General features: G+C 42.5%; 1 protein-coding gene across 2 annotated transcripts in view; it reads right to left on the bottom strand.

Moving 5' to 3' along the window:
• Positions 1–313: 313 nt before the first annotated feature.
• sfrp5 (secreted frizzled-related protein 5) overlaps positions 314–21,172 on the bottom strand; it is a 31,564-nt gene continuing 10,705 nt past the window's right edge. Inside the window, exons 2-4 of one of the 2 annotated variants that reach the window (XR_013934469.1) lie at positions 16,408–16,485; positions 1,714–3,016; positions 314–1,589 (exon numbers count right to left, since the gene is read on the bottom strand). Coding sequence is in view for 1 of the 2 variants with exons in the window: in XM_080450074.1 (XP_080306200.1) it covers positions 2,688–3,016; positions 16,408–16,485 (407 nt within the window). In the remaining variant the exon portion in view is untranslated. Of the gene's footprint in view, positions 3,017–16,407; positions 16,486–21,172 lie in introns of both variants that reach the window. The other variant, XM_080450074.1, reaches the window with a different exon arrangement.

Raw genomic sequence — 21,172 nt, 5'->3', positions numbered from 1 at the left:
CGTCCTACTCCTCCCGCCTAACACTCCCTGCTGACAGTGCTCCGCCACCCGAGCGCCCAAAATGTTATTTTAAAGGGACAGTTCACCCCCAAAATGCCTTTTTTTCCCTATCGATTAGTCACCCCATGGAGAAGTATTTTTTTGGGTGAACTAACCCTTTAATAATAAAAAATATTAAAGATTAGAAAATATGTTTCGTGTGTGTGTGTGTGTGTGTGTGCGTGTGTGTGTGTGTGTGTGGACACATTTGTTTGCACTTATTCAATAAAAAAGTCACATTTCCAAAAACAGGATTCTTTATAAAAATTTCAAGTATATTTTATTCATTGACTTTATCGTAAAACAAAGATGTATTTCAGTAACAGAACTACTTACAGGTTAAACTGATTATTAAAAACATGTTAAATGTCATCTTTTGTTGTTACAGCAACAGTGAATTCAGGTGCTATGTCTGTATGTACCATTTCTGTTGTCATAGTAATAACATGGAAGTATAATTGAAGCGAATTATAACAATTTAAGCAAAAAACAACAACAACAAAAAAAAACAAGAGAAATGTTTCAATAGTGATAGTGAAGAAATAATGAGTACAACCACACCGTCAAATCCTCAGTGTTCATTTAACTCTGAATGTACACATGGAACCAAATGAACCCGTAAGGGCCAATTTGGGACCATTTGTACACGCAGAGTTAAAGGCATAGTTCACCCCAAAACAACTTTTTCCCATCGATTAGTCACCCCAATGAGACTTGAATGAATGGATATTTTTTAGTTTTTGTCACATTCCTAAGCCAATAATGTGATGACCAGCGGACCGGTATTCCATCAATTCAAGTCTCAATGGGGTGACTAATCGATAGGAAAAAAAGTTATTTTGGGGGTGAACTATTCCTTTAAATGAACACTGAAGATTTTACCATGCACATGCTTTCTCACCCAACATGGTTGGTTCTGTCATAGTCTCTGTCTCTTTCCCTCTCTCTCTTTCCATCCTTCTCTCTCTCTCTCTCTCTTTCTCTCACTCTCTCTCTCCCTCTCTCTTTCACCTCTTCTCTCTCGGGGAAGATGTCTTCTGGCTCTCCTCCTCCTCCTCCTCTCTCTCTCCATTCATTGTACAGAAGAACTCCATTGATTCCACTCCTTTATTTGTGCTGTACAACAGTCAGTGGAAGCGTTCATCCGGTCTCTCCGTTCCGTCCGTGTCTCTCACTCCGTCATCCTCTCTTCTTCTCCCCAATATAAGGCCTTTGTTCTCTAACCATCTAGTGCTTTATCTCAATGACTGTATACCTACTTTATGTTTGATTCTTTTTGACATGATCAAACATACAGATGTTCTACATGTATGTCTCTGGTTTTAACATGACTCACCTGGCCCACCAAATACATCAATAGGTATAGTCCTATATTTTCACTGAAACCCTTTTTCTTTTTATTTACATGGAGAGAAACCTCTCAACTCTTCTCCTATACTCTGTACCAAACCGTGACATACAGTAATGTATGTCTATGTATTTATGTAATGTATGTATCTCAACTCTTCTCCTATACTCTGTACCAAACCATTACATACAGTAATGTATGTCTACGTGTGTATGTAATGTATGTATCTCAACTCTTCTCCTATACTCTGTACTGTATACTGTATACTGTATACTCTATACTCTGTACTCTGTACCAAACCATGACATACAGTATCCAAACATTACGCCCTCCTCCTGTCAACATAAAGTCCCATATCCATCCCACTGTGTCTATCTATCAAAAGGATGTGTTTGTAAATGTGTTTTGATTGTAAAATATGGTACATGTGCTTTTGTTTATGATTAACAAAAGAGGAAAAACAAAGAGTGGGCGTGGCCGTTTCTATGGATTAAATTGCGGCAATCTCACTTATAATAAGTACCAACGAATGGCTGCAGTTTGTTTGAAACTAGGATGATTAGACAGGCAGGAAAATAAGATTGCGCTGCTGTATGTACGTATGTAAGGACATTTGGGATTTTATATATTTATTAAATTGTTTATGTATTCTGATTTACTTTACGTGTTGATTTGCTGTCTCTAAAAGTGATCGTTATGAAGCGCTGGATGAGGTCATCATCACGTCACGGCGGTGAAACCAAAGCCATGCCGACCCATAGCGCTGCTGTAGGACTCATTAGTGTGTGGGGGGTGGGGGGGGGGGTAAGTGTTAGCCTGGTTCCAGACTAATCTGCCATGTGCAAAAAAAAGAATTGCCCTCAGCAGATTAGGTCTGGCCCCTCTCAATAGAGATTAGATTTATCTCCCCCTGAAGTTGTGAGGGACCAATCGGGGCCCAGTATGAAAATATGGGGCGGGGTTTATCACCAGAAGCATTTTTTTTATTTGCCCCTCGGAAATGCAGGTTCCACTCAGAGATTCCAGACTAATATCTACGCAGTGATTAGTCAGGCCACGCCAGGCTAGATAAGTGTGAAGTTGTGGAAGCGGATAAGGGGCGGAGCTGAAGGAGAACCCAGGAAGGAGCACCTTACGGATGGAACGTCTAGGAACCGCAGGGGGGGGGCGAGCCATGGGCGTAGAGCGAGCTAACTGGATAAAGATGGCGGAGAAGAACCAGAGCTGGAGATTGGAGGGAGGTGGTGGAGGAGGAGGAGGAGGAGGAGGAGGAGGAGAGGGCGAGGGGGTGTGGTGGGGGTCACTGGAAGACCGTGTGGTAGGTGGGACACTGGTGGGACTTCATGTACTTGACGGCGAACTTGAGCTCCTTGCTCTTCTTGTCCCACTTGTGGATGGACATGAGCAGCAGCTGCTGGTCCACCTTGCGACCCATGATGAGGAAGTTGGAGCCCAGCGAGTCCAGCTGGGCGCAGGGGCAGTTGGCGCCGTTCTTGATGTACAGCGTGAGCTTCTTCAGGTCCTTCTTGCGCAGCACGCCTTGCTTCAGCACCTTCTTCTTCTTCTGCGCCGCGATCAGCTTCCGGTCGCCCTTCTCCTTCTTCACCTCTTTGATCTTCATCTTGAGGGCTGGAGGGAGGGAGGGAGGGAGGGAGGGGGTAGACAACAGAGTTTGATGAGTCATTGGTTCTCAAAGTGGGGTCCTTGGGGGGTACCAGGGGGTTCCCAAGATTTTTGAAAAAAAATAGCAGATATACAAGCTCATAGCGTGGCACGCGAGTGCCGCGCTATGAGCTTGTAGATCTGCTATTTTTTTTCCCCAAAATCTTGAACATTAGTGAACATTTTTAACACAAATCTTTACTTGTGGGGGTCCCTGGAACAACATATTTTGAGATGGGGGGGTCCACGACCAAATACGTATCATTTTGGGGGTCCTTGACATGAAAGCAGTTTGAGAACCACTGTGATGAGTGACCTACATGCTTGTCTGAGAGCGAGGCTCAGCCATTGAACTGTGATTCCAGTCTAAAAGAAAAACAACATGTTTGGCTCGTTTCAATGTGTCGGCTATGTAAACAAAGTCGTCCTAAATCCACGCTCATCAGGTGATGTAATGGAAACATATGCCATTTTCTTCTTCTTCTTTTTGGCAAACCCAATCGTCTCAACATTCAATCTGTTCTGTTCAAACCGAACCCTAATTTACTGCCTCGCCTTGTAGTCCAGGCCAAGTTCCGCCGTCGGCATATTTCAAGAGCAGTGTTTTTTTTTTGTACATATTTCTTTTATTTATGAGGCCTACACATTTTAGACCCAGGTAGACATACATACATACATACATATATATAGACATATATACATACAGCAGTGGTTCTCAAACTTTTTCATGTCAAGGACCCCCAAATTGACACTTATTAGCCTGCGGACCCCCATTTGAAAATATATGCCAGGGACCCCCATAAGAGAAGATGTTCACGGCTCTAGCAGTGATTCTCAACCATTTTAATTTCAAGGACCCCCAGTTTGACATGCATTAGGCTACGGACCCCCATTTAATGGAATTTTTTATCTCTGGGACCCCAATTTATATTGTAAAATCAATGTTCATTTAACTCCGAGAGTGTACAAATGGTACACTCTCGGTGTTACAGACCCATAAGGGTCCATTTGGTTCCTAACTATCTTATAATTTAGCTGGGGACCCCCTGGAACTCCCTCAAGGACCCCTGGGGGTCCCCGGACCCCACTTTGAGAACCATGGACATACAGTACTGATGATGATATGCCACTTTGTGTCCCCCCCTCCACCCCCCCCCCCCTGTCCCTGCTGTTTCAGGGGGGCTGTGAGATAAAAAACTATTACCGCCATGTAGAAATACTCTGTTACAGGTAAAAGTCCGGTATTAAAAAATGTACTCGAGTAAAAGTACAAAAGTATTGGCGGACTAAAAGTAAAAGTACTCATTATGCACAATATACGTTGTGAGCTTGTAGATCGGCTATTTTCAAATAGCCACCGGCTGAAGTGGTTCATGTATGTTTTACAAAGTAACTAGTAACTAAAGTTTTCAAATAATTGTTGTGTAAAAGTACAATATTTGCCTCTGAGATGTAGTAAAAGTAAAAGAAGAAGTAAAAGAAGTAAAAGTATTGGAAAATTGGAAATACTCCAGTAAAGTACAAATACCTCAAAATTGTACTTAAGTACTGTACTTGAGTAAATGAACTTATTTACTTTCCACCACTGGTGATGAACACAGTATTATGTCTGCAATACTTCTGCATAACGAATACTGTTCAAAGTATATGTCATATATATATATATATATCAATGCCAATACACTTGTACTTGTACCGGCCAAGTTCCGCCGTCGGCATATTTCAAGAGCAGTCGTGTTTTTTTTGTTTTTTTTACATCTTTTTTAAATTTATGAGGCCTATACATGTAGACCCACAGGTACACGTACAGTACTGATGATGATAATGCAGCTTTCCGTCTCTCCCCCCTGTCCCTGCTGTTTCAGGGGGGCTGTGAGATTGTTTTTTCTTTTTTTTTGGGAGCCTCCTGCTCACAGGAAGAACACTGAGCTCTGAACTATGAGCAGAGCGGTTAGTTTACACCTCTCCTGAGAATCATCAGTTAACCTCCGGCAACAACTCAACACTAATATCCTGGGGAGCATCCAAAGACTACATCCTGTGTGTGTGTGTGTGTGTGTGTGTGTGTGTGTGTGTGTGTGTGTGTGTGTGTGTGTGTGTGTGTGTGTGTGTGTGTGTGTGTGTGTGTGTGTGTGTGTGTGTGTGTGTGTGCGTGTGCGCGCGCGTTTGTCTATCTGTCTGACAACACCGTTACTCTGGGGAGCGCCCAGAGGAGATCTACGCTCAGAAAAATCAGATGCTGCGTTTACATTATCAACGTTCTATCAATTTAATATTCCAGACACTCAAAGCATTGTGTTTTTGCACTGGTGCATGGTAACACCGTATCTCATTTACAATAACCCCAGATAAGAGAAACTGGAATATTATTGTACCTGGAATGTTCCAAAATATCATCCAGGCTTCTGAATCATGTAAATCAGTTTGTGTTATGCTTAGTTTGACCAGACTGACCGCGTCCTGGCCGTTCCCACTGCAGTTGAGTCGTTTGGTTCACTAAACATCCTGCACATGCAAAGGTTTTACTACAAATGCATAACTTTTTAAGTCCCTTGACAACAATGTACTGTGTTCTGCAGTGTTGATATTGACAGCAAATTTTGATTTAGTTTTAGTCATAGTCTTTTGACAAAAAATCCATTTAGTTTTAGTCAGTGAAAAACGGTAGTCGACGAAAAATTTTCGTCATAGTTTTAGTCGAGGAAATCAACACTACTGTACCGTGCATCTGAGTGAGCCACTATGATCAACTGATGGCCTCGCACATCGACTACCAAGTTACAGGCAATCTGGTATTTATCCTTTATTTCTGCGTTCCCTGTGGACAAAAGTGGTATAGCATTTCCCCAGAATAAAGACTCCATTACCCATGAGCACCTATTGCCTCTTGTCGCAAAAGATGTAGATTCACCATCTGGTGGCTCGTGCTTTTCTTTTTGAAAATGAGAGTGTGAGACGTATGTATGTATGGACGTTTTGGAAAAACAGCTGTTTGCAAGATGTATGGCGATGAGGCAACGTGTCTGTAATTGCTGCTGTGTAAGATTAATAGATTTTGAGGAAGATCCAAGCCGATGTCAAGGAATTTGGAGTTCTAGTAATAGCCGATGTTCTCTCTAATGGTCTCATCTGCTTGTATCGTTCAAGGCATCAACGTTTAATTGTGACTGAGAAATAAACAGTCAAACGTCTTTAAAGGTACTACACACAACCTCCAGCCACTAGATGGCGCACTGCACTCCGCATCACAACACCTCTGTGGTATAAAGTTCCTTATTTAACCCATTCAATCCGTGAACGCATCGCCGTCATTTTAGATTCCTTTGGCTATTCAAAAATAGTAGATCTACAAGCTCGTAGCGCGGCACCGAGTGCCGCGCTATGAGCTTGTTGACTTTTTTTTTTGTAGACTTTTTTTTTTTTTTTTTTATCTTGAGAATTTGTGCAAATCTTTTAATATATATATTTTTAAAAGCAAACATTTGTAACTCAAATCTTTGCATTTGGGGGTCCCTGGAACAACATATTTTGATATGGGGGTCCTTGGAACAACATATTTTGATATGGGGGTCCCTGGAACAACATATTTTGATATGGGGGTCGGCGGTCAAATATATATCATTTTGGGGGGTCCTTGACATGAAAGAGTTTGAGAACCACTGATATAGAAACATACGTTTTTCAGAAAACTGTTAGGATTTAGAAGACATTGACGTGTTACAATTAATATTTCATGATCGAATCATAATAAAAAACAAATTGGGGGGAAAGCGATACTTTTATTCCATACCGTTTTAAACACTCTGTGGATTTGTTATTTCCGTTCCATTATTCTTTGTCTACAAAAAAAAAGAAGTATAAGAAAAAGGAAAAAAGATGATATCACCTTTAAAGTACGCTGGTCAAAATGTCATGAATGTCTTCAGTGGCTCTGCCCCTCCTGTCTCTATCTCTATCTCATTGTGTTCTTACGCTATTGAGACAACTGGCATTGTTCCAGGTTCCAGCGATAAGGCAAAGACAGTTTATTGTATGTAATAACTTCATACTCCTTTTTCCAGATTATAGGGCCTCACATGAACGCTCAAGAACTGTCCTGGCTAACAGATAATCATTTCATTGTCCTATATACTCAGACATGTTCACTTATACTTCTATGACGCAAAGCTCATAGGATAGATAACCTCTGCACACAGAGGCTTTAAGGTCTGACAAACACCACAATATCAAACTAATGGACTGTAACGTCCTGCACTGTTAATGTATCAACAGTGGTGGCAAAAGTACTCACATTTCTTACTCAAGTAAAAGTATCGATTCTACTATTGTAGAAATACTCTGTTGCAAGTAAAAGTACGGAATTCAAAATTTACTTGAGTAAAAGTATAAAAGTATTGGCATCAAAATGTACTTAAAGTATCAAAAGTAGAAAGTACTCATTATGTAAATGTCCCGTTTTCAAATGTATAAAATGTATACAAATCTTTTGAAAATAGCAGATCCACAAGCTCACATTGCATCGCATCGCGACGCATTGTGAGCTTGTAGATCTGCTATTTTCAAATGGCCGAAATGTATATTGGGCTGGGGTGGTTAAGGTATGTTTTAATTTGTAATAATAATATTATTACAAATTTGATCTACAAAGTAACTAGTAACTAAAGTTTTCAAATAATTGTAGTGGAGTAAAAGTACAACATTTGCCTCAGAGATGTAGAGGAGTAGAAGTAAAAGTACTGAAAATTGGAAATACTCCAGTAAAGTTAAAAAAAATACCTCAAAATTGTACTTAAGTACAGTACTTGTACTCGAGTAAATGTACTTAATTGCTTTACGCCACTGTTTATCAATTTGTAATACCGAGAGAGGGTACAACTGTGGTACCCTTGTACATTGGTACACCCTCAGGGTTAAATTAACACTGAGGATTTGGCTGGTCTGGAGTCTGGACTGCTGACTCGCGTCTCCTGCCCCGCTCCGTGTTTATGTGTGTGTATTTGTACATGAGGAGAGATTAAAATGGAACTGCCAAGCATTTGAGAGAGGAATTCTCTGGGTGAGCGCTTTGACAGGCCAAATTAATCATGAGCGGGGCAAAGGCACAAGGTTTGGTATGAGGCCGGCTATGTACCCAAGCCTTCTGGAAGATTGCCATCTCACTTCTTAACCTCCTTGTCTACTGTTTTATAAACATAACGTCCGTACACTCTGATACGCACGCACGCACGCACGCACGCACGCACGCACGCACGCAAGCACGCACGCACGCACGCACGCACGCACGCACGCACGCACGCACGCACGCACACGCACGCACGCACGCACGCACGCACACACACACACACACACGCAGGATTGTAGCATATTCAGTAAGGAATGTGTGTGCATTGAATCGCCTCAGAACCTGTTCCCCACTAAGACTGTGTGTGTGTGTGTGTGTGTGGTGGGAGCGCGCGCGCCTACATGCATGTGTATGTCTGTGTATTTACATGAGTGGTGGAAGTAGCATTTACAGTATATGTACTCATTTACTGTTACTTAAGTACAAGTTTGAGGCACTGTTACTTTACTGCAGTATATCCATTTCCATACTTTATACTTCTACTTCACTCAGAGGCAAATATTATACTTTTTACTTCTTACTTACTTATTATTAAAGGGTTAGGGTAAGTGATATGTTTTGGTTAAAACAAAAAGTTGTTTGTTAAAAGGTTAAAGCACTATATTCTGATAGTAATCGTTACTATATAGTGTTTGTTCAGGAACAGGAGTCTCCATGTCACTCCAGCTCTTTAATAAACAGAAAATACATTTTCAGGTAGGTGACAACTTTTCAGCCAACCAGGAGAGAGTACCCATTTATCAGCTTTATTTTTTATAGTGTTCCAGTTCCAATTTGTTCTGCTCATGTCTTTGTGTCATCACTTCCAATTTGACTTGTTTAATCTGTATCCTGAATGAGTTCTCCATCCTGATTGGATACAATTGGTATCCTGACCTGAAAATGCATTTTCTGTTTATTGAAGAGCTGGAGAGACATGGAGACTCCTGTTACTGAACAAACACTCTATAGTGAGGAGTACTATCACAATATAGAGCTATTTAACACTGTTACTGAACAAACACTCTATAGTGAGGAGTACTATCACAATATAGAGCTATTTAACACTGTTACTGAACAAACACTATATAGTGAGGAGTACTATCACAATATAGAGCTATTTAACACTGTTACTGAACAAACACTCTATAGTGAGGAGTACTATCACAATATAGAGCTATTTAACACTGTTACTGAACAAACACTATATAGTGAGGAGTACTATCACAATATAGAGCTATTTGATACTTATTTTAACCAGCTGCGACAGTAAAGTGATGAACACAATATTACGTCTGCATTACTTCTGCATAATTAACGAGTACGGTTGAGTACTTCTACTCAAAGTCAAAATGCAGGACTTTTACTTCATCCACCACCAGATGTACATCATGCTCATGTCTTTATGGTCTCTAAAGCAGACCTCCTTGCCACTGTAATGTACACTGGGGCAGGTTCAAATGGTTTGCCCTTCGCCCCGCGGTACACGTCCACCCATATTCAGTCATATTCACTCATACAGTAAGTGGCGCACCGGGGCTCTCTCTCTCTCTCTTTTCACTCGAGCCTGGCCAACATCCACCATGACAAGCTGTGCCCCGCTTTATTTTTTCTTACACAAACTCACTTTCTCTTGAGTGAGTAGAGGAGACATGTATAGGAAGAAACAGAACAGACGGAGAGAGAGAGAGAGAGGAGGAGAAAGAAGGTTGGGGAGGGAGAGCGGAGAGGGAGGGAGAAAAGGGAGAGAGTTAAAGGAAAAATAAAGTGACAGAAACGCGAGAAAAGTGTTCTGTCATTTTGAGGAGAAACAGCCTTTCTGGACACAAGCTCCTCCCCTTTAGCACACCATCACCACGTAGCTGGACACAAACTCCGCCCCTTTAGTGCACCATCACAACCTATAGAGGTATAATATAAAGAGGGCGGATTGCCCCGCCCCCAGCTATTCATTTCAATGAAAGTGCTCAGTGGCGTTTTGAAGCACCCGGAAGCCTGCCGGAAGTAGAATTATTGAGACGTTTTTGAGACGTTTCGAGCAACCATAGAGTTATGTAGCCTGGTATCCAGCCTGCTTCGCTACGTTTGGCTGACTTTTTTTTCTCTCTTCGCTTCTCAGTCTGGAAAGCCTCCCATTGGAAGGTTTTGCAGAACTACACTGGAACTACATATGTTACGTTGGGCAACGTCGTATGTTACGTTGGGCAACGTCGTTGCTGATTGGATGTTGTTCAAACGAATGACGAATCACAACGATCACACTGTTTTTTTGGTCCCGCCCCGCACCACAGACCAATCAGAAGCCACGTTAGGTTTCGAAGCTTTTGGCATGTCCCGCCTCCCTTGGAGATAGGAGGCTTTCCAGACTGAGAAGCGAAGAGAGAAAAAAAAGTCAGCCGAACGTAGCGAAGCAGGCTGGATACCAGGCTAAGAGTTATGAGCATGAGCACTGGTGTCCCTTTTGCGTCCTACGTCACAACCTACCTCCATGAACGAGCCCGTGTTTATATTTATATTTATTAAATACACTCAAGATGCATATTGATTTGTAAATGTATATGTATTTATGTATAATATTTTTACATATTTATATTATATTATATATATTTATATTTATAAATATCTCAGCATTTTTTGCTCGTGCATGTATTTCGCCCCGCCTGCAGTTCCAGCTTTGGCCACTGGGGCAGCTTCAATGTTTCTCAGCAACTCTGGGGGCCTGATCTGGACACAAGCTCCTCCCCTTTAGTGCACCATCACAGCCTAAGTAAGCCTCTATATATATATATATATATCTATATATCTGCTGTTTCTGTAGCGCGAGGCAGCTTGATATGAACGTACGCCCCCTGGATATGACGCTATATGTCACAGGGACATAATACCCAATCACAGCCCTTTGATGAGTTCTCATATTCTGCCCGAACCCGACCCGACGTTTTCGGGCCGGGCCTGAAATGTAAGCTAATTAGTCGGGCCGAGCCGAGCCTCGGGTTCCGTATTCTTTTTTTTTTTAAATAATAAAAAGTGTATTTCCCCCATAAAATAAATGTCAACTTTACTCAGGTATCTAGTTCGTCGCCGTCCGACCTTCCTAGCCTGTGTTATTAAAAAAAGGTGAAAATGGCCAAAACTCTCGCCAAAAGTGTCAGTTTTCAAGATGTTTTGGCCATTATCTCTGGAACAGAAGGTCCAATCTGCTCAGTTCAAAGCGTGTTGGATGTGTGACGTTGAGGACATTAAATAATGGGTTTCTTTTTGGGTTTCTCTGGTTTTCGGGCCTAAAATTATGGTAATAGTTCGGGCCGGCCCAGTTATGGCTCAGTTAGGGCTGGGGCCGGGCCTTCATTTTTCAGGCCCGTTGAGGAGACATTGGCCGGGGATTGACCCCCCCCCCCCCCCCCAAGGCCAGTGAGCCAATGAAATAAATCTATCATGAGCCGATCAAACTCCGCCCCCTTTCCACCTTTGTCATGGTGTCCGTGTGGCCAGATGATCCACCGTGTTGGAATGTGGAGAAATGTGAGACAAAAAGTACTCTTTCACCGTCAGGACACTCTCTCATCCTCTGTCTGCTTTGTTCACTCTGCTTTTTATCCTCTCCTTTCTGTGCTAATCAAAAGGCAGCGGTGGAAAACGTACAGAAATGTTTTACTTGAGTAAAAGTGTCAATTCCACAATGTGGAAGTACTCTGTTACAAGTAAATGTCCGGAATTCAAAATTTACTTGAGTAAAAGTACAAAAGCATTGGTATCAAAATGTACTTAAAGTACCAAAAGTACTAAAATGTTTGAAAATAGCAGATATACAAGCTCACAATGTGTCGCGATGCGACGCGTTGTGAGCTTGTAGATCGGCTATTTTCAAATAGACCAGGTATAAAACAGGGCTAAAGTGGTTAATGTATGTTTTATAATGTAATAATGTATATCTGCAAAGTAATCCGTAACTAAGGTTTTCAAATAATTGTAGTGGAATAAAAGTACAATATTTGCCTCTGAGATGTAGTGGAGTAGAAGTAAAAGTATTGAAAATGTGAAATAGTCCAGTAAAGTAAAAAATCCTCAAAAGTGTACTTAAGTACAGTACTTGAGTAAATGTACTTAGTTACTTTACACCACTGGTATTGAATGGCATTTGGGGTGAGCAACATGTCCACTATGGATGGAGTATAGTACTGACGTTCACAAGGCATGACACAGAGCTGCAATCAAACGTTTGCCATGTTGAACATCAGCGCGTACATCAAGTAGAGTCACTCTTGGCTCGGTCCGACAATCTCCCTAACGTTGATTCCTTTGGTCGTTTGTTAGAGACTCATCAACCACTAATAACTGTAATCTGTCCAAGCGCTCGTCTGCGGCTGGCTATCTGCCGTCCCGTGTAATCATCAATCTGAATGAAGCAAGAGGGAAAGAGACCGTACGTGTTGTTGCTTTCCGACCCCTCTGAAAAATGAATTGCCCCTCCCTCCCGGGGGTTGGCAATGCAACTTAACACCTGATTTGTACTTGTTTTGGCATCGCGTGGCGTATGCCGCGAATAGCCGATCTACAAGCTCACAACAAGTGGTGGAAAGTAACTAAGTAACATTTACTCAAGTACTGTGCTTTTTACTTTTTAGGTATTTTTTACTTTACTGGAGTATTTCCAGTTTTCAGTACTTTTACTTCTACCCCACTTCATCTCAGAGGCAAATATTGTACTTTTACTTCACTACAATGATTTGAAAACTTTAGTTAGTAGTTACTTTGCAGATATAAATGAATATATTACAAAACATACATTAACCACTTTAGCTCTATTTTATGCCTACAAGCTCACATCGTGTCGCATCGTGACACGTCGTGAGCTTGTAGATCGGCTTTTCGCGGTGCGCGACCCCGCCACGCCGCTAAAGTATAAAGCAGGCTCTATAAAACAGTTCAATTAACCAGACAAATGTCTAAAGTGTGATTTTTAACATTTGTGATAGATGATGGGGAGGGCGAGCCAAAGGGCTTTGGCTGCTGTGAGACAACGTGGAGACAAAGGGGGTATTTTCTCTGTTTTCTCTGTTGTTGTTGGACGTGAGCGCTAAATGTTCCTTCACTTCATATTTCTGCAGTGTCCTCTTCTGAAATGTTGACTATCAACCACTACACCGTGTTCCAGCCAAAACCAGAGCTTAAGACCACGGATTGTGAAACTTTTGCCCAGCTGAATGTTTTATCTCCAGCATTCTAGATTCAACGGCGTGCTCATAAAACATGCTGTCAATACAATGCTGTAGAAATACGATTTCCAACTAAGCAATAGATCTGGCCATATACTAGTGGACGTTACAACTGATGGGTTTTTGGGGAGGCTGAGCCGTTTTGCTCTTAGTCTCAACGAGCCTCGTACGGCCACGCTGCGTTCAATGTCATGAACGCAGAAAAAAAAGTCCCAACGGTATTTCATTAAGTGTAAATACTTAGGCAATAATAATCTGGGGGCAGAAGAAATGTTCATTCTTGTTGAAGACGTACGTGTAGTCTGACGGGCCAGAAAGGCTCAAGGAGAAAAGATGATTAGTGCATTAGTTATGTTCTGGCTTCATGTCTGAGGTCATAAACATAATGGTGAGGGAGTATATTAGATAATGTGTTGAGGAGATATTCCATGGCCAGCTAGAGGGTGGTTTTTTAACCACTTAAAACCCTATATATATTTAGTTGACCGGAATCCCCCAGGGCTCTGTACCAAGCCCCCTCCTGTTTTCACTCACCAGCTAAATATTTTTGCCCTCGAACGTTTGCCCCCGGAATATCGGGACGCTTTAGGGTTCATGTGGTTAAAAAACTGCCCGGTTTGTGTAGGAAAAAGGAAACTGATGTTTGCAGATAGGACAGTGTAAGGCGCCAAATGTGTACATTTGGAAACCCATGTAGACAGAAAAATACTGAGTGTTAATTTAACTCAGAGCATGTACAACATGTAACATTTGTACACGTTCCGAGTTCCAAATGGATAACACTGAGGACTTCACTGTATAGATAGATAGATAGATAGATAGATAGATAGATAGATAGATACAGTACTATCTTGGAGTATTTCCAATTATCAGTACTTTTACTTCTACTCCACTACATCTCAGAGGCAAATTGTACTTTTACTCCACTACAATTATTTGAAAACTTTAGTTACTTGTTACTTTGCAGATATAAAGTATTACATTATAAAACGTACATTAACCACTTTAGCCCTATTTTATACCTAGGCTATTTGAAAATAGCAGATCTACAAGCTCACAACGTGTCGCGGTGCGACACATTGTGAGCTTGTAGATCTGCTATTTTCAAACATTCGGGTACTTTTACTTTTGGTACATTAAGTACATTTTGATGCCAATACTTTTGTACTTTAACTCAAGTAACATTTTGAACACAGGCCTTGTACTTGTAACAGAGTACTTCTAGATTATGGTATTGATACTTTTACTTAAGTAAAACATGTCAGTACTTTTTCCACCACTGAGATACGATCGATAGATAGATAGATAGATAGATAGATAGATAGATAGATAGATAGATAGATAGATAGATAGATACCCCGAAGGATACTAAAACTGTATTCTATTTAGCGTATACAAATATTCATGCATAATGCATACTGTATGTATATACTTCATGGCTGATCATATAAAACGTGATGTGACATATAAACCTCATCATATGACTCACTTTTATCCAGTCCAATCTACTTAAAGGATATTATACCGTTTGACTTAATTTTCTAGCTGGATATTTCAGGGTCGGGGGGAGTTCAGGTCCTTTTGGCTGAACATTATTGTCCATGGATCTGATTATGGATCACTTAATATCGTTCACATTTTCCATAATGCAATCCAGTGTTTTATGTCCAGATGGGCCCCAGTACTGATGCTCACTGTGGGAGCAGTAAATCCCAAAGGTGTGTGCGTGTGCGTGCCTGACAGTGTGTCTGTGTGTGTGTGTGTGTGTGTGTGTGTGCGTGAGTATGCACTTTTTTTTACACTTTCCAAATTAACCACTTTCAGCTTGGCATCACTATTTGGGCCACGTTATTATAGGAAAAATCGGATTATTTATTTATTTATGGAACAAAAAAAATCTAAATTTAAGATTTATTTTTAAAGATTTCTGAAATGATAAGATGGGGCTTAAGTTTGTTCTACTGTGTGCATGTCTTCAGGTATAATCACATTGTTTTACTGTGTGCATGTGTTCAGGTATAATCAGATAGTTTTACTGTGTGCATGTGTTCAGGTATAATCAGATAGTTTTACTGTGTGCATGTCTTCAGGTATAATCACATTGTTTTACTGTGTGCATGTCTTCAGGTATAATCACATTGTTTTACTGTGTGCATGTCTTCAGGTATAATCAGATAGTTTTACTGTGTGCGTGTCTTCAGGTATAATCACATTGTTTTACTGTGTGCATGTCTTCAGGTATAATCAGATAGTTTTACTGTGTGCATGTCTTCAGGTATAATCACATTGTTTTACTGTGTGCATGTCTTCAGGTATAATCAGATTGTTTTACTGTGTGCATGTCTTCAGGTATAATCACATTGTTTTACTGTGTGCATGTCTTCAGGTATAATCAGATTGTTTTACTGTGTGCATGTCTTCAGGTATAATCAGATAGTTTTACTGTGTGCATGTCTTCAGGTATAATCAGATACTTTTACTGTGTGCATGTCTTCAGGTATAATCAGATAGTTTTACTGTGTGCATGTCTTCAGGTATAATCAGATAGTTTTACTGTGTGCATGTCTTCAGGTATAATCAGATACTTTTACTGTGTGCATGTCTTCAGGTATAATCAGATAGTTTTACTGTGTGCATGTCTTCAGGTATAATCAGATAGTTTTACTGTGTGCATGTCTTCAGGTATAATCAGATAGTTTTACTGTGTGCATGTCTTCAGGTATAATCAGGTTGTTTTACTGTGTGCATGTCTTCAGGTATAATCAGATACTTTTACTGTGTGCATGTCTTCAGGTATAATCAGATAGTTTTACTGTGTGCATGTCTTCAGGTATAATCAGATAGTTTTACTGTGTGCATGTCTTCAGGTATAATCAGATAGTTTTACTGTGTGCATGTCTTCAGGTATAATCAGATAGTTTTACTGTGTGCATGTCTTCAGGTATAATCAGATAGTTTTACTGTGTGCATGTCTTCAGGTATAATCAGATAGTTTTACTGTGTGCATGTCTTCAGGTATAATCACATGTTCTGTTACTTACCAAAGTCACTGGCGCAGTAATGTTCCATGATGTTGTCTGCTTTCATCTCGTTGTCACACGGGGGGCAGACCTTTGATACTGGAGGGGGAGGGGGGGGGCACAAAAAAAGAGACAGTATGATAAAAAGGTCATGTACAGTAACAGTACAGTACAGTAGGCTGACGTTGATGAGGTCAGATTAACTCAGGGGTATCCCAACCTTTTCCACCCTAAGGACCCCCAAATAGCCATAGCCTAGCCTCTGGCTGTGGCCGCTAGTGATGTGTGGGTCAGGTTTTTTCATGACCCGCCCCGCCCCAACCCGCCACGGAACCCAACCCGCCTCAACCCGCGACCCCATATAAATCTATGGCTCAACCCGCCCCGCGACCCGCTGTGGGAATATAAATATATATTATATAGCGCTCTTTTAAGTACCCAAAGTCCCTTTAAATGTCTACAGTAGCACAACATTGTCATGGGCTGAATAAACAAGCATGTTGTTCAAAATAGGGTTTTTTTCTTTTTTTTTGCGTGTGAGAGCGGCTGACCCGCTCACCCGTAGCCCGCATAATTTCCTCTGAAATCCTGACTCGACCCACCCGCGCCGCGGGTTGACCCGCGGGACCCGCGGGTTGACCCGCGGGTCCCGCGGGTTACGGGTCGACCCGCTCATCACTAGTGGCCGCCCTACTATGAAATGGCTTAAAGGGATAGTTCACCTACAAAATAACTTTTTTCATATATCGACTAGTCACCCCATGGAGACTTGAATTCATGGATAAAAAAAAAAAAATGGTCTCATTCCTAAACCAATAATTTGATGACCGGCAGCGGTTCTGGTAGGAGACGCAAAGAGTCTCCTTTGTCTCTCCTACCGGAACCGCTGCCTACCGGTCCGCTGGTCATCAAATTATTGTCTTAGAAATGAGACAAAAACTAAACAATATCCATGAATTCATGTGTCCATGTGGTGACTAATCCATAGAAAAATGTCATTTTAGGGGTGAGCTATCTCTTTAAAATAAAATAGCCGATCTACAAGCTCACAACGTGTTACGATGTGATACGTTGTGAGCTCGTAGATCGGCTATTTGAAAACGGCACTATAGCCCACTATGAAAACCTGTGTGTTAGCTTCCCAGAGAACTCAGTCAGGTCTTTTCCCGCACAATTACAGTCAACAAGACCAAAGTCATGTCAGCAGAGCGTCCTTATGGGCCCCTGAGACCCCCCCCCCCCCCCCTCCCCGAGCACACGTTTGAGACACACTTGTTTTGGAGCCCGGGCTGCTTGTCAGCGTCTATTTGCTGCAGAGGGGGAATATATAGCCCAGGAGGGCTCTGACTGATGTTTGCCCTGCAATTACAGGCGGAGAAAATGTTTTAATTCCAGCCCGTTGTATATTTTTGGTGGGGGGGGGGTGCGGGCGTGGTTTTGGTGTGCCGGTGGAAGGTAAACTGGCGTGGCGGCCTGCCGGCGGCGAGCAGAGAGGGTGAAAAGTGATTCAGTACACACACACACACACACACACACACACACACGCACACACACGCACACACACAGGCCTGGAGCCGTGCCGACTGACATTGTGAAACACAGCCAGTGGAAACCAGTGCAACAACTCCACTTTATTTTTAACTTGAGATGTAGACCCCCGTCCGTCCTCCGCCCCACCCAGGCTCTTGCCCACAGTTTCCCCCAAAAATCCCTTTTTCTTTATATCAATAACAATTATAGAACGCTGCATTATAACATTGTAGCTATGCTACATGCTACGCTATGCTACAGCTCCTACTGTGTTCAAAAATAGCATTTTTGTCATGTTAATTAAATACCCCCCCCACACACACACACACACACACACACACACACACACACACACACACAGACACACACAGACAGACACGCCTACACCAGTGGTTCTCAACCTTTCAGGCTGTGACCCCCCCCAAAATAATCATATTTGAACTGGGGACCCCCCCCCCCCATTTTTTTGACTGAAAAATAGCAGATCTACAAACTCAGTTGTGAGGCGTTGTGAGCTTGTAGATCGGCTATTTTCAAAAATGTTGCCTCTTTCTTATATTATTTGACAATTTAGCCAATAGTTTGACCAGCTTTTATAGTTTAGTTTGTTGATTACTTTTGACGCAGTAATGGTCTTTTTTTCTTTTTGTTAAGTTTTAAAAGTGCTTAAATTGTCACTTCGCTATCATTTAGGGACCCCCCCCCCCCCCCCCCAAATCATGTGGAGACCTCCCTGGGGGTCCCCGACCCACAGGTTGAGAACCACTGTCCTAGACAACGGTTGCCTCATATCTCAGATCAGAATTTCTCTCATGTTCATAATCTGCTCCTGTGTTCCCAGCATGCACTGCAGCCCCATTAACCACGGTGTCTCACGCCGAAACATAGCTGATCTACAAGCTCACAACAACGCATCACATGGTGTCGTTAGCTTGTACAGTAGCTGAGTGTGTGATCAGAAGGTCACCGGTTTGACTCCTGGCCCATAATCTATACGTGTCGATAGATCTTCTCCTCTGGGGGTCCCTGGCACGAAACATTTTCAGATAGGGGTCTGCGGCCAAACTTTAGGGGTCCTTGACACAAAAAAAAGTTTGAGAACCACTGTTTTAGAGAGTTTACGTTGTTTTCCCCCTGACCCCCCCTGCCCCCACCCCTAGTGCTCATTATAACCATCTGAGCAGCCATCAGCTGTGTGAAGCACAAACTGAATTCCCCCCCCCCCCCCCCCACACACATAGAGAGATCTCCTCTAAACCTCCATGCCCCGGGGGCAGAATGAGGGAATGTTGATGTGATCAGATAGATAGCATCAGATGTCCCCACAGGGGGGACAAATAATACACACACACACACACACACACACACACACACACACACACACACACACACACACACACACACATCACACGTCTCTGTCCTACTGCATGCAGGGGACACACATTCTCTCTGCACACACACACTACCATATTCAACATGTTTTCTCTGTCTAGCTTTTCATGTGTTTCAGTGAAACCATCTCTGTCTGTCTGTCTGTCTGTCTGTCTGTCTGTCTGTCTGTCTGTCTGTCTGTCTCTTTAGAACACACCGCGCGCACACACACCACGCACGCGCGCACACACACCACACACACACACACACACACTCACTCACTCACAGGGCCCTATAGGTTAGGAGTCAGAGTTCAGAGGTTATCACCCCAGCCTAAACCTCAGCGTCTGCGCAGATAATGAGAGGGGTCAAAGGTCAACATGCCTCGCTGCTTAGGTTGTGGGGAGGTGAACCTCCTACACCCCGTCCACTGTGTGTGTGTGTGTGTGTGTGTGTGTGTGTGTGTGTGTGTGTGTGTGTGTGTGTGTGTGTGTGTGTGTGTGTGTGTGTGTGTGTGTGTGTGTGTGTGTGTGTGTGTGTGTGTGTGTGTGTGAGAGAGCTGAACCATGTTCTTGCAGAGTAACTGCCAGGTTTTTTTCCTCCTCAGAGGGTTCCCATGCATTCACGGGCAGGAGGGTCAACTCACTTATTGTCTGGTGCTGACATGGAGGACTTGGACTGAGGCATAGACACACACACACACACACACACACACACACACACACACCATTTTGACACTTTCAGCGTTAACCACATGAACCCTACTAGGGTCCCTAGTCTGGGAGCCAACATTCTGTGTAGATAGCACATCGTATATTTTCATCAAAGAGATTTGGTGTAGCGGGAAAAAAGGAGCGGATCAAGTATAGAGTAAGTGAGAGAAGAGAGAGAGAGAGAGAGAGAGGGGCCAGTAGTCCTCTGGGTTTATCTGTTTTGAATGTTTCTCTTGAAGCAGTTCTACGTCTCATTCAGACTCCAGGGTAATTCATTCTGCTTTCACAGGGGGGGGGGGGGGGTTGGCCGAGGGCCCGGTTGCATTGCTGCCAAAGCGTGTGTCCCCTCCGTGAAACCAACCCTCAGAGAGCATCAGACCCTGAACCACCAACTACTGTCTGAGGAGGCCTCTGAGAAATCAATTAGAAGGTACAAGACCGCGTCATCATCTAGTCTCCTCCGTAAAGGCCAGCCAAACAACACGTTAGCAACGCTTCCAATAGAAAAGGGTGAACGTAAGGAGCATGGTGCCTCTAAGGTGCCTCTAAAGCCACAATCCTGGACATATTATCCATCTATACCAGGTGGTCCGGGGACCACCAGTGGTCCTTGAGGGGGTTCCAGGTGGTCCCCAGCTAAATGATGGAGAGTTGGTAACCAAATGGACCCTTATAGATATTTAACTCTTGAGAGCGTAAAATGATTGTTAAACATCTGCATTACTTAATGAAATAATTGTTATGTTGATCAACGTTGGCCTGTTGTCTCTCCTATTGGTACCATCATCGATACAGAATGGAATTGTGGACAAAATCTTATCCAATGACAACAAAATATATAGAGACTAAATCTCATCAAATGGCGGTCCTTGGCTCACATGGCAGATAAATAATGGACCTTGACACGAAAAGGGTTGAAAACCACTGATCTATACGGTACATTAAAGCAATTTAAATAGTACATCTGTAGTGGTTGGAGGTGGTGTCATTGCTCTTCCATTGATACATCTAGAGTAGACCCTGGTGTCAGGAAGGACACCCATTGTTGGGCAGTGTGAATTGAAATAAGGTTATTTGAAGCGGTCCAAGCGCACCGGCTTGGATACTAAATGTGCCGCCATCTTAATTGTAGCCTCTCTCTGCCACAAGAGGGAGATAATGGACATAAAACA

This window comes from Gymnoscopelus braueri, assembly GCF_963280865.1.
Source record: "Gymnoscopelus braueri genome assembly, chromosome: 14".
In the NCBI taxonomy this organism is placed as follows: Eukaryota; Metazoa; Chordata; class Actinopteri; order Myctophiformes; family Myctophidae; genus Gymnoscopelus; species Gymnoscopelus braueri.
This window is presented reverse-complemented; position numbering and strand designations above follow the sequence as displayed.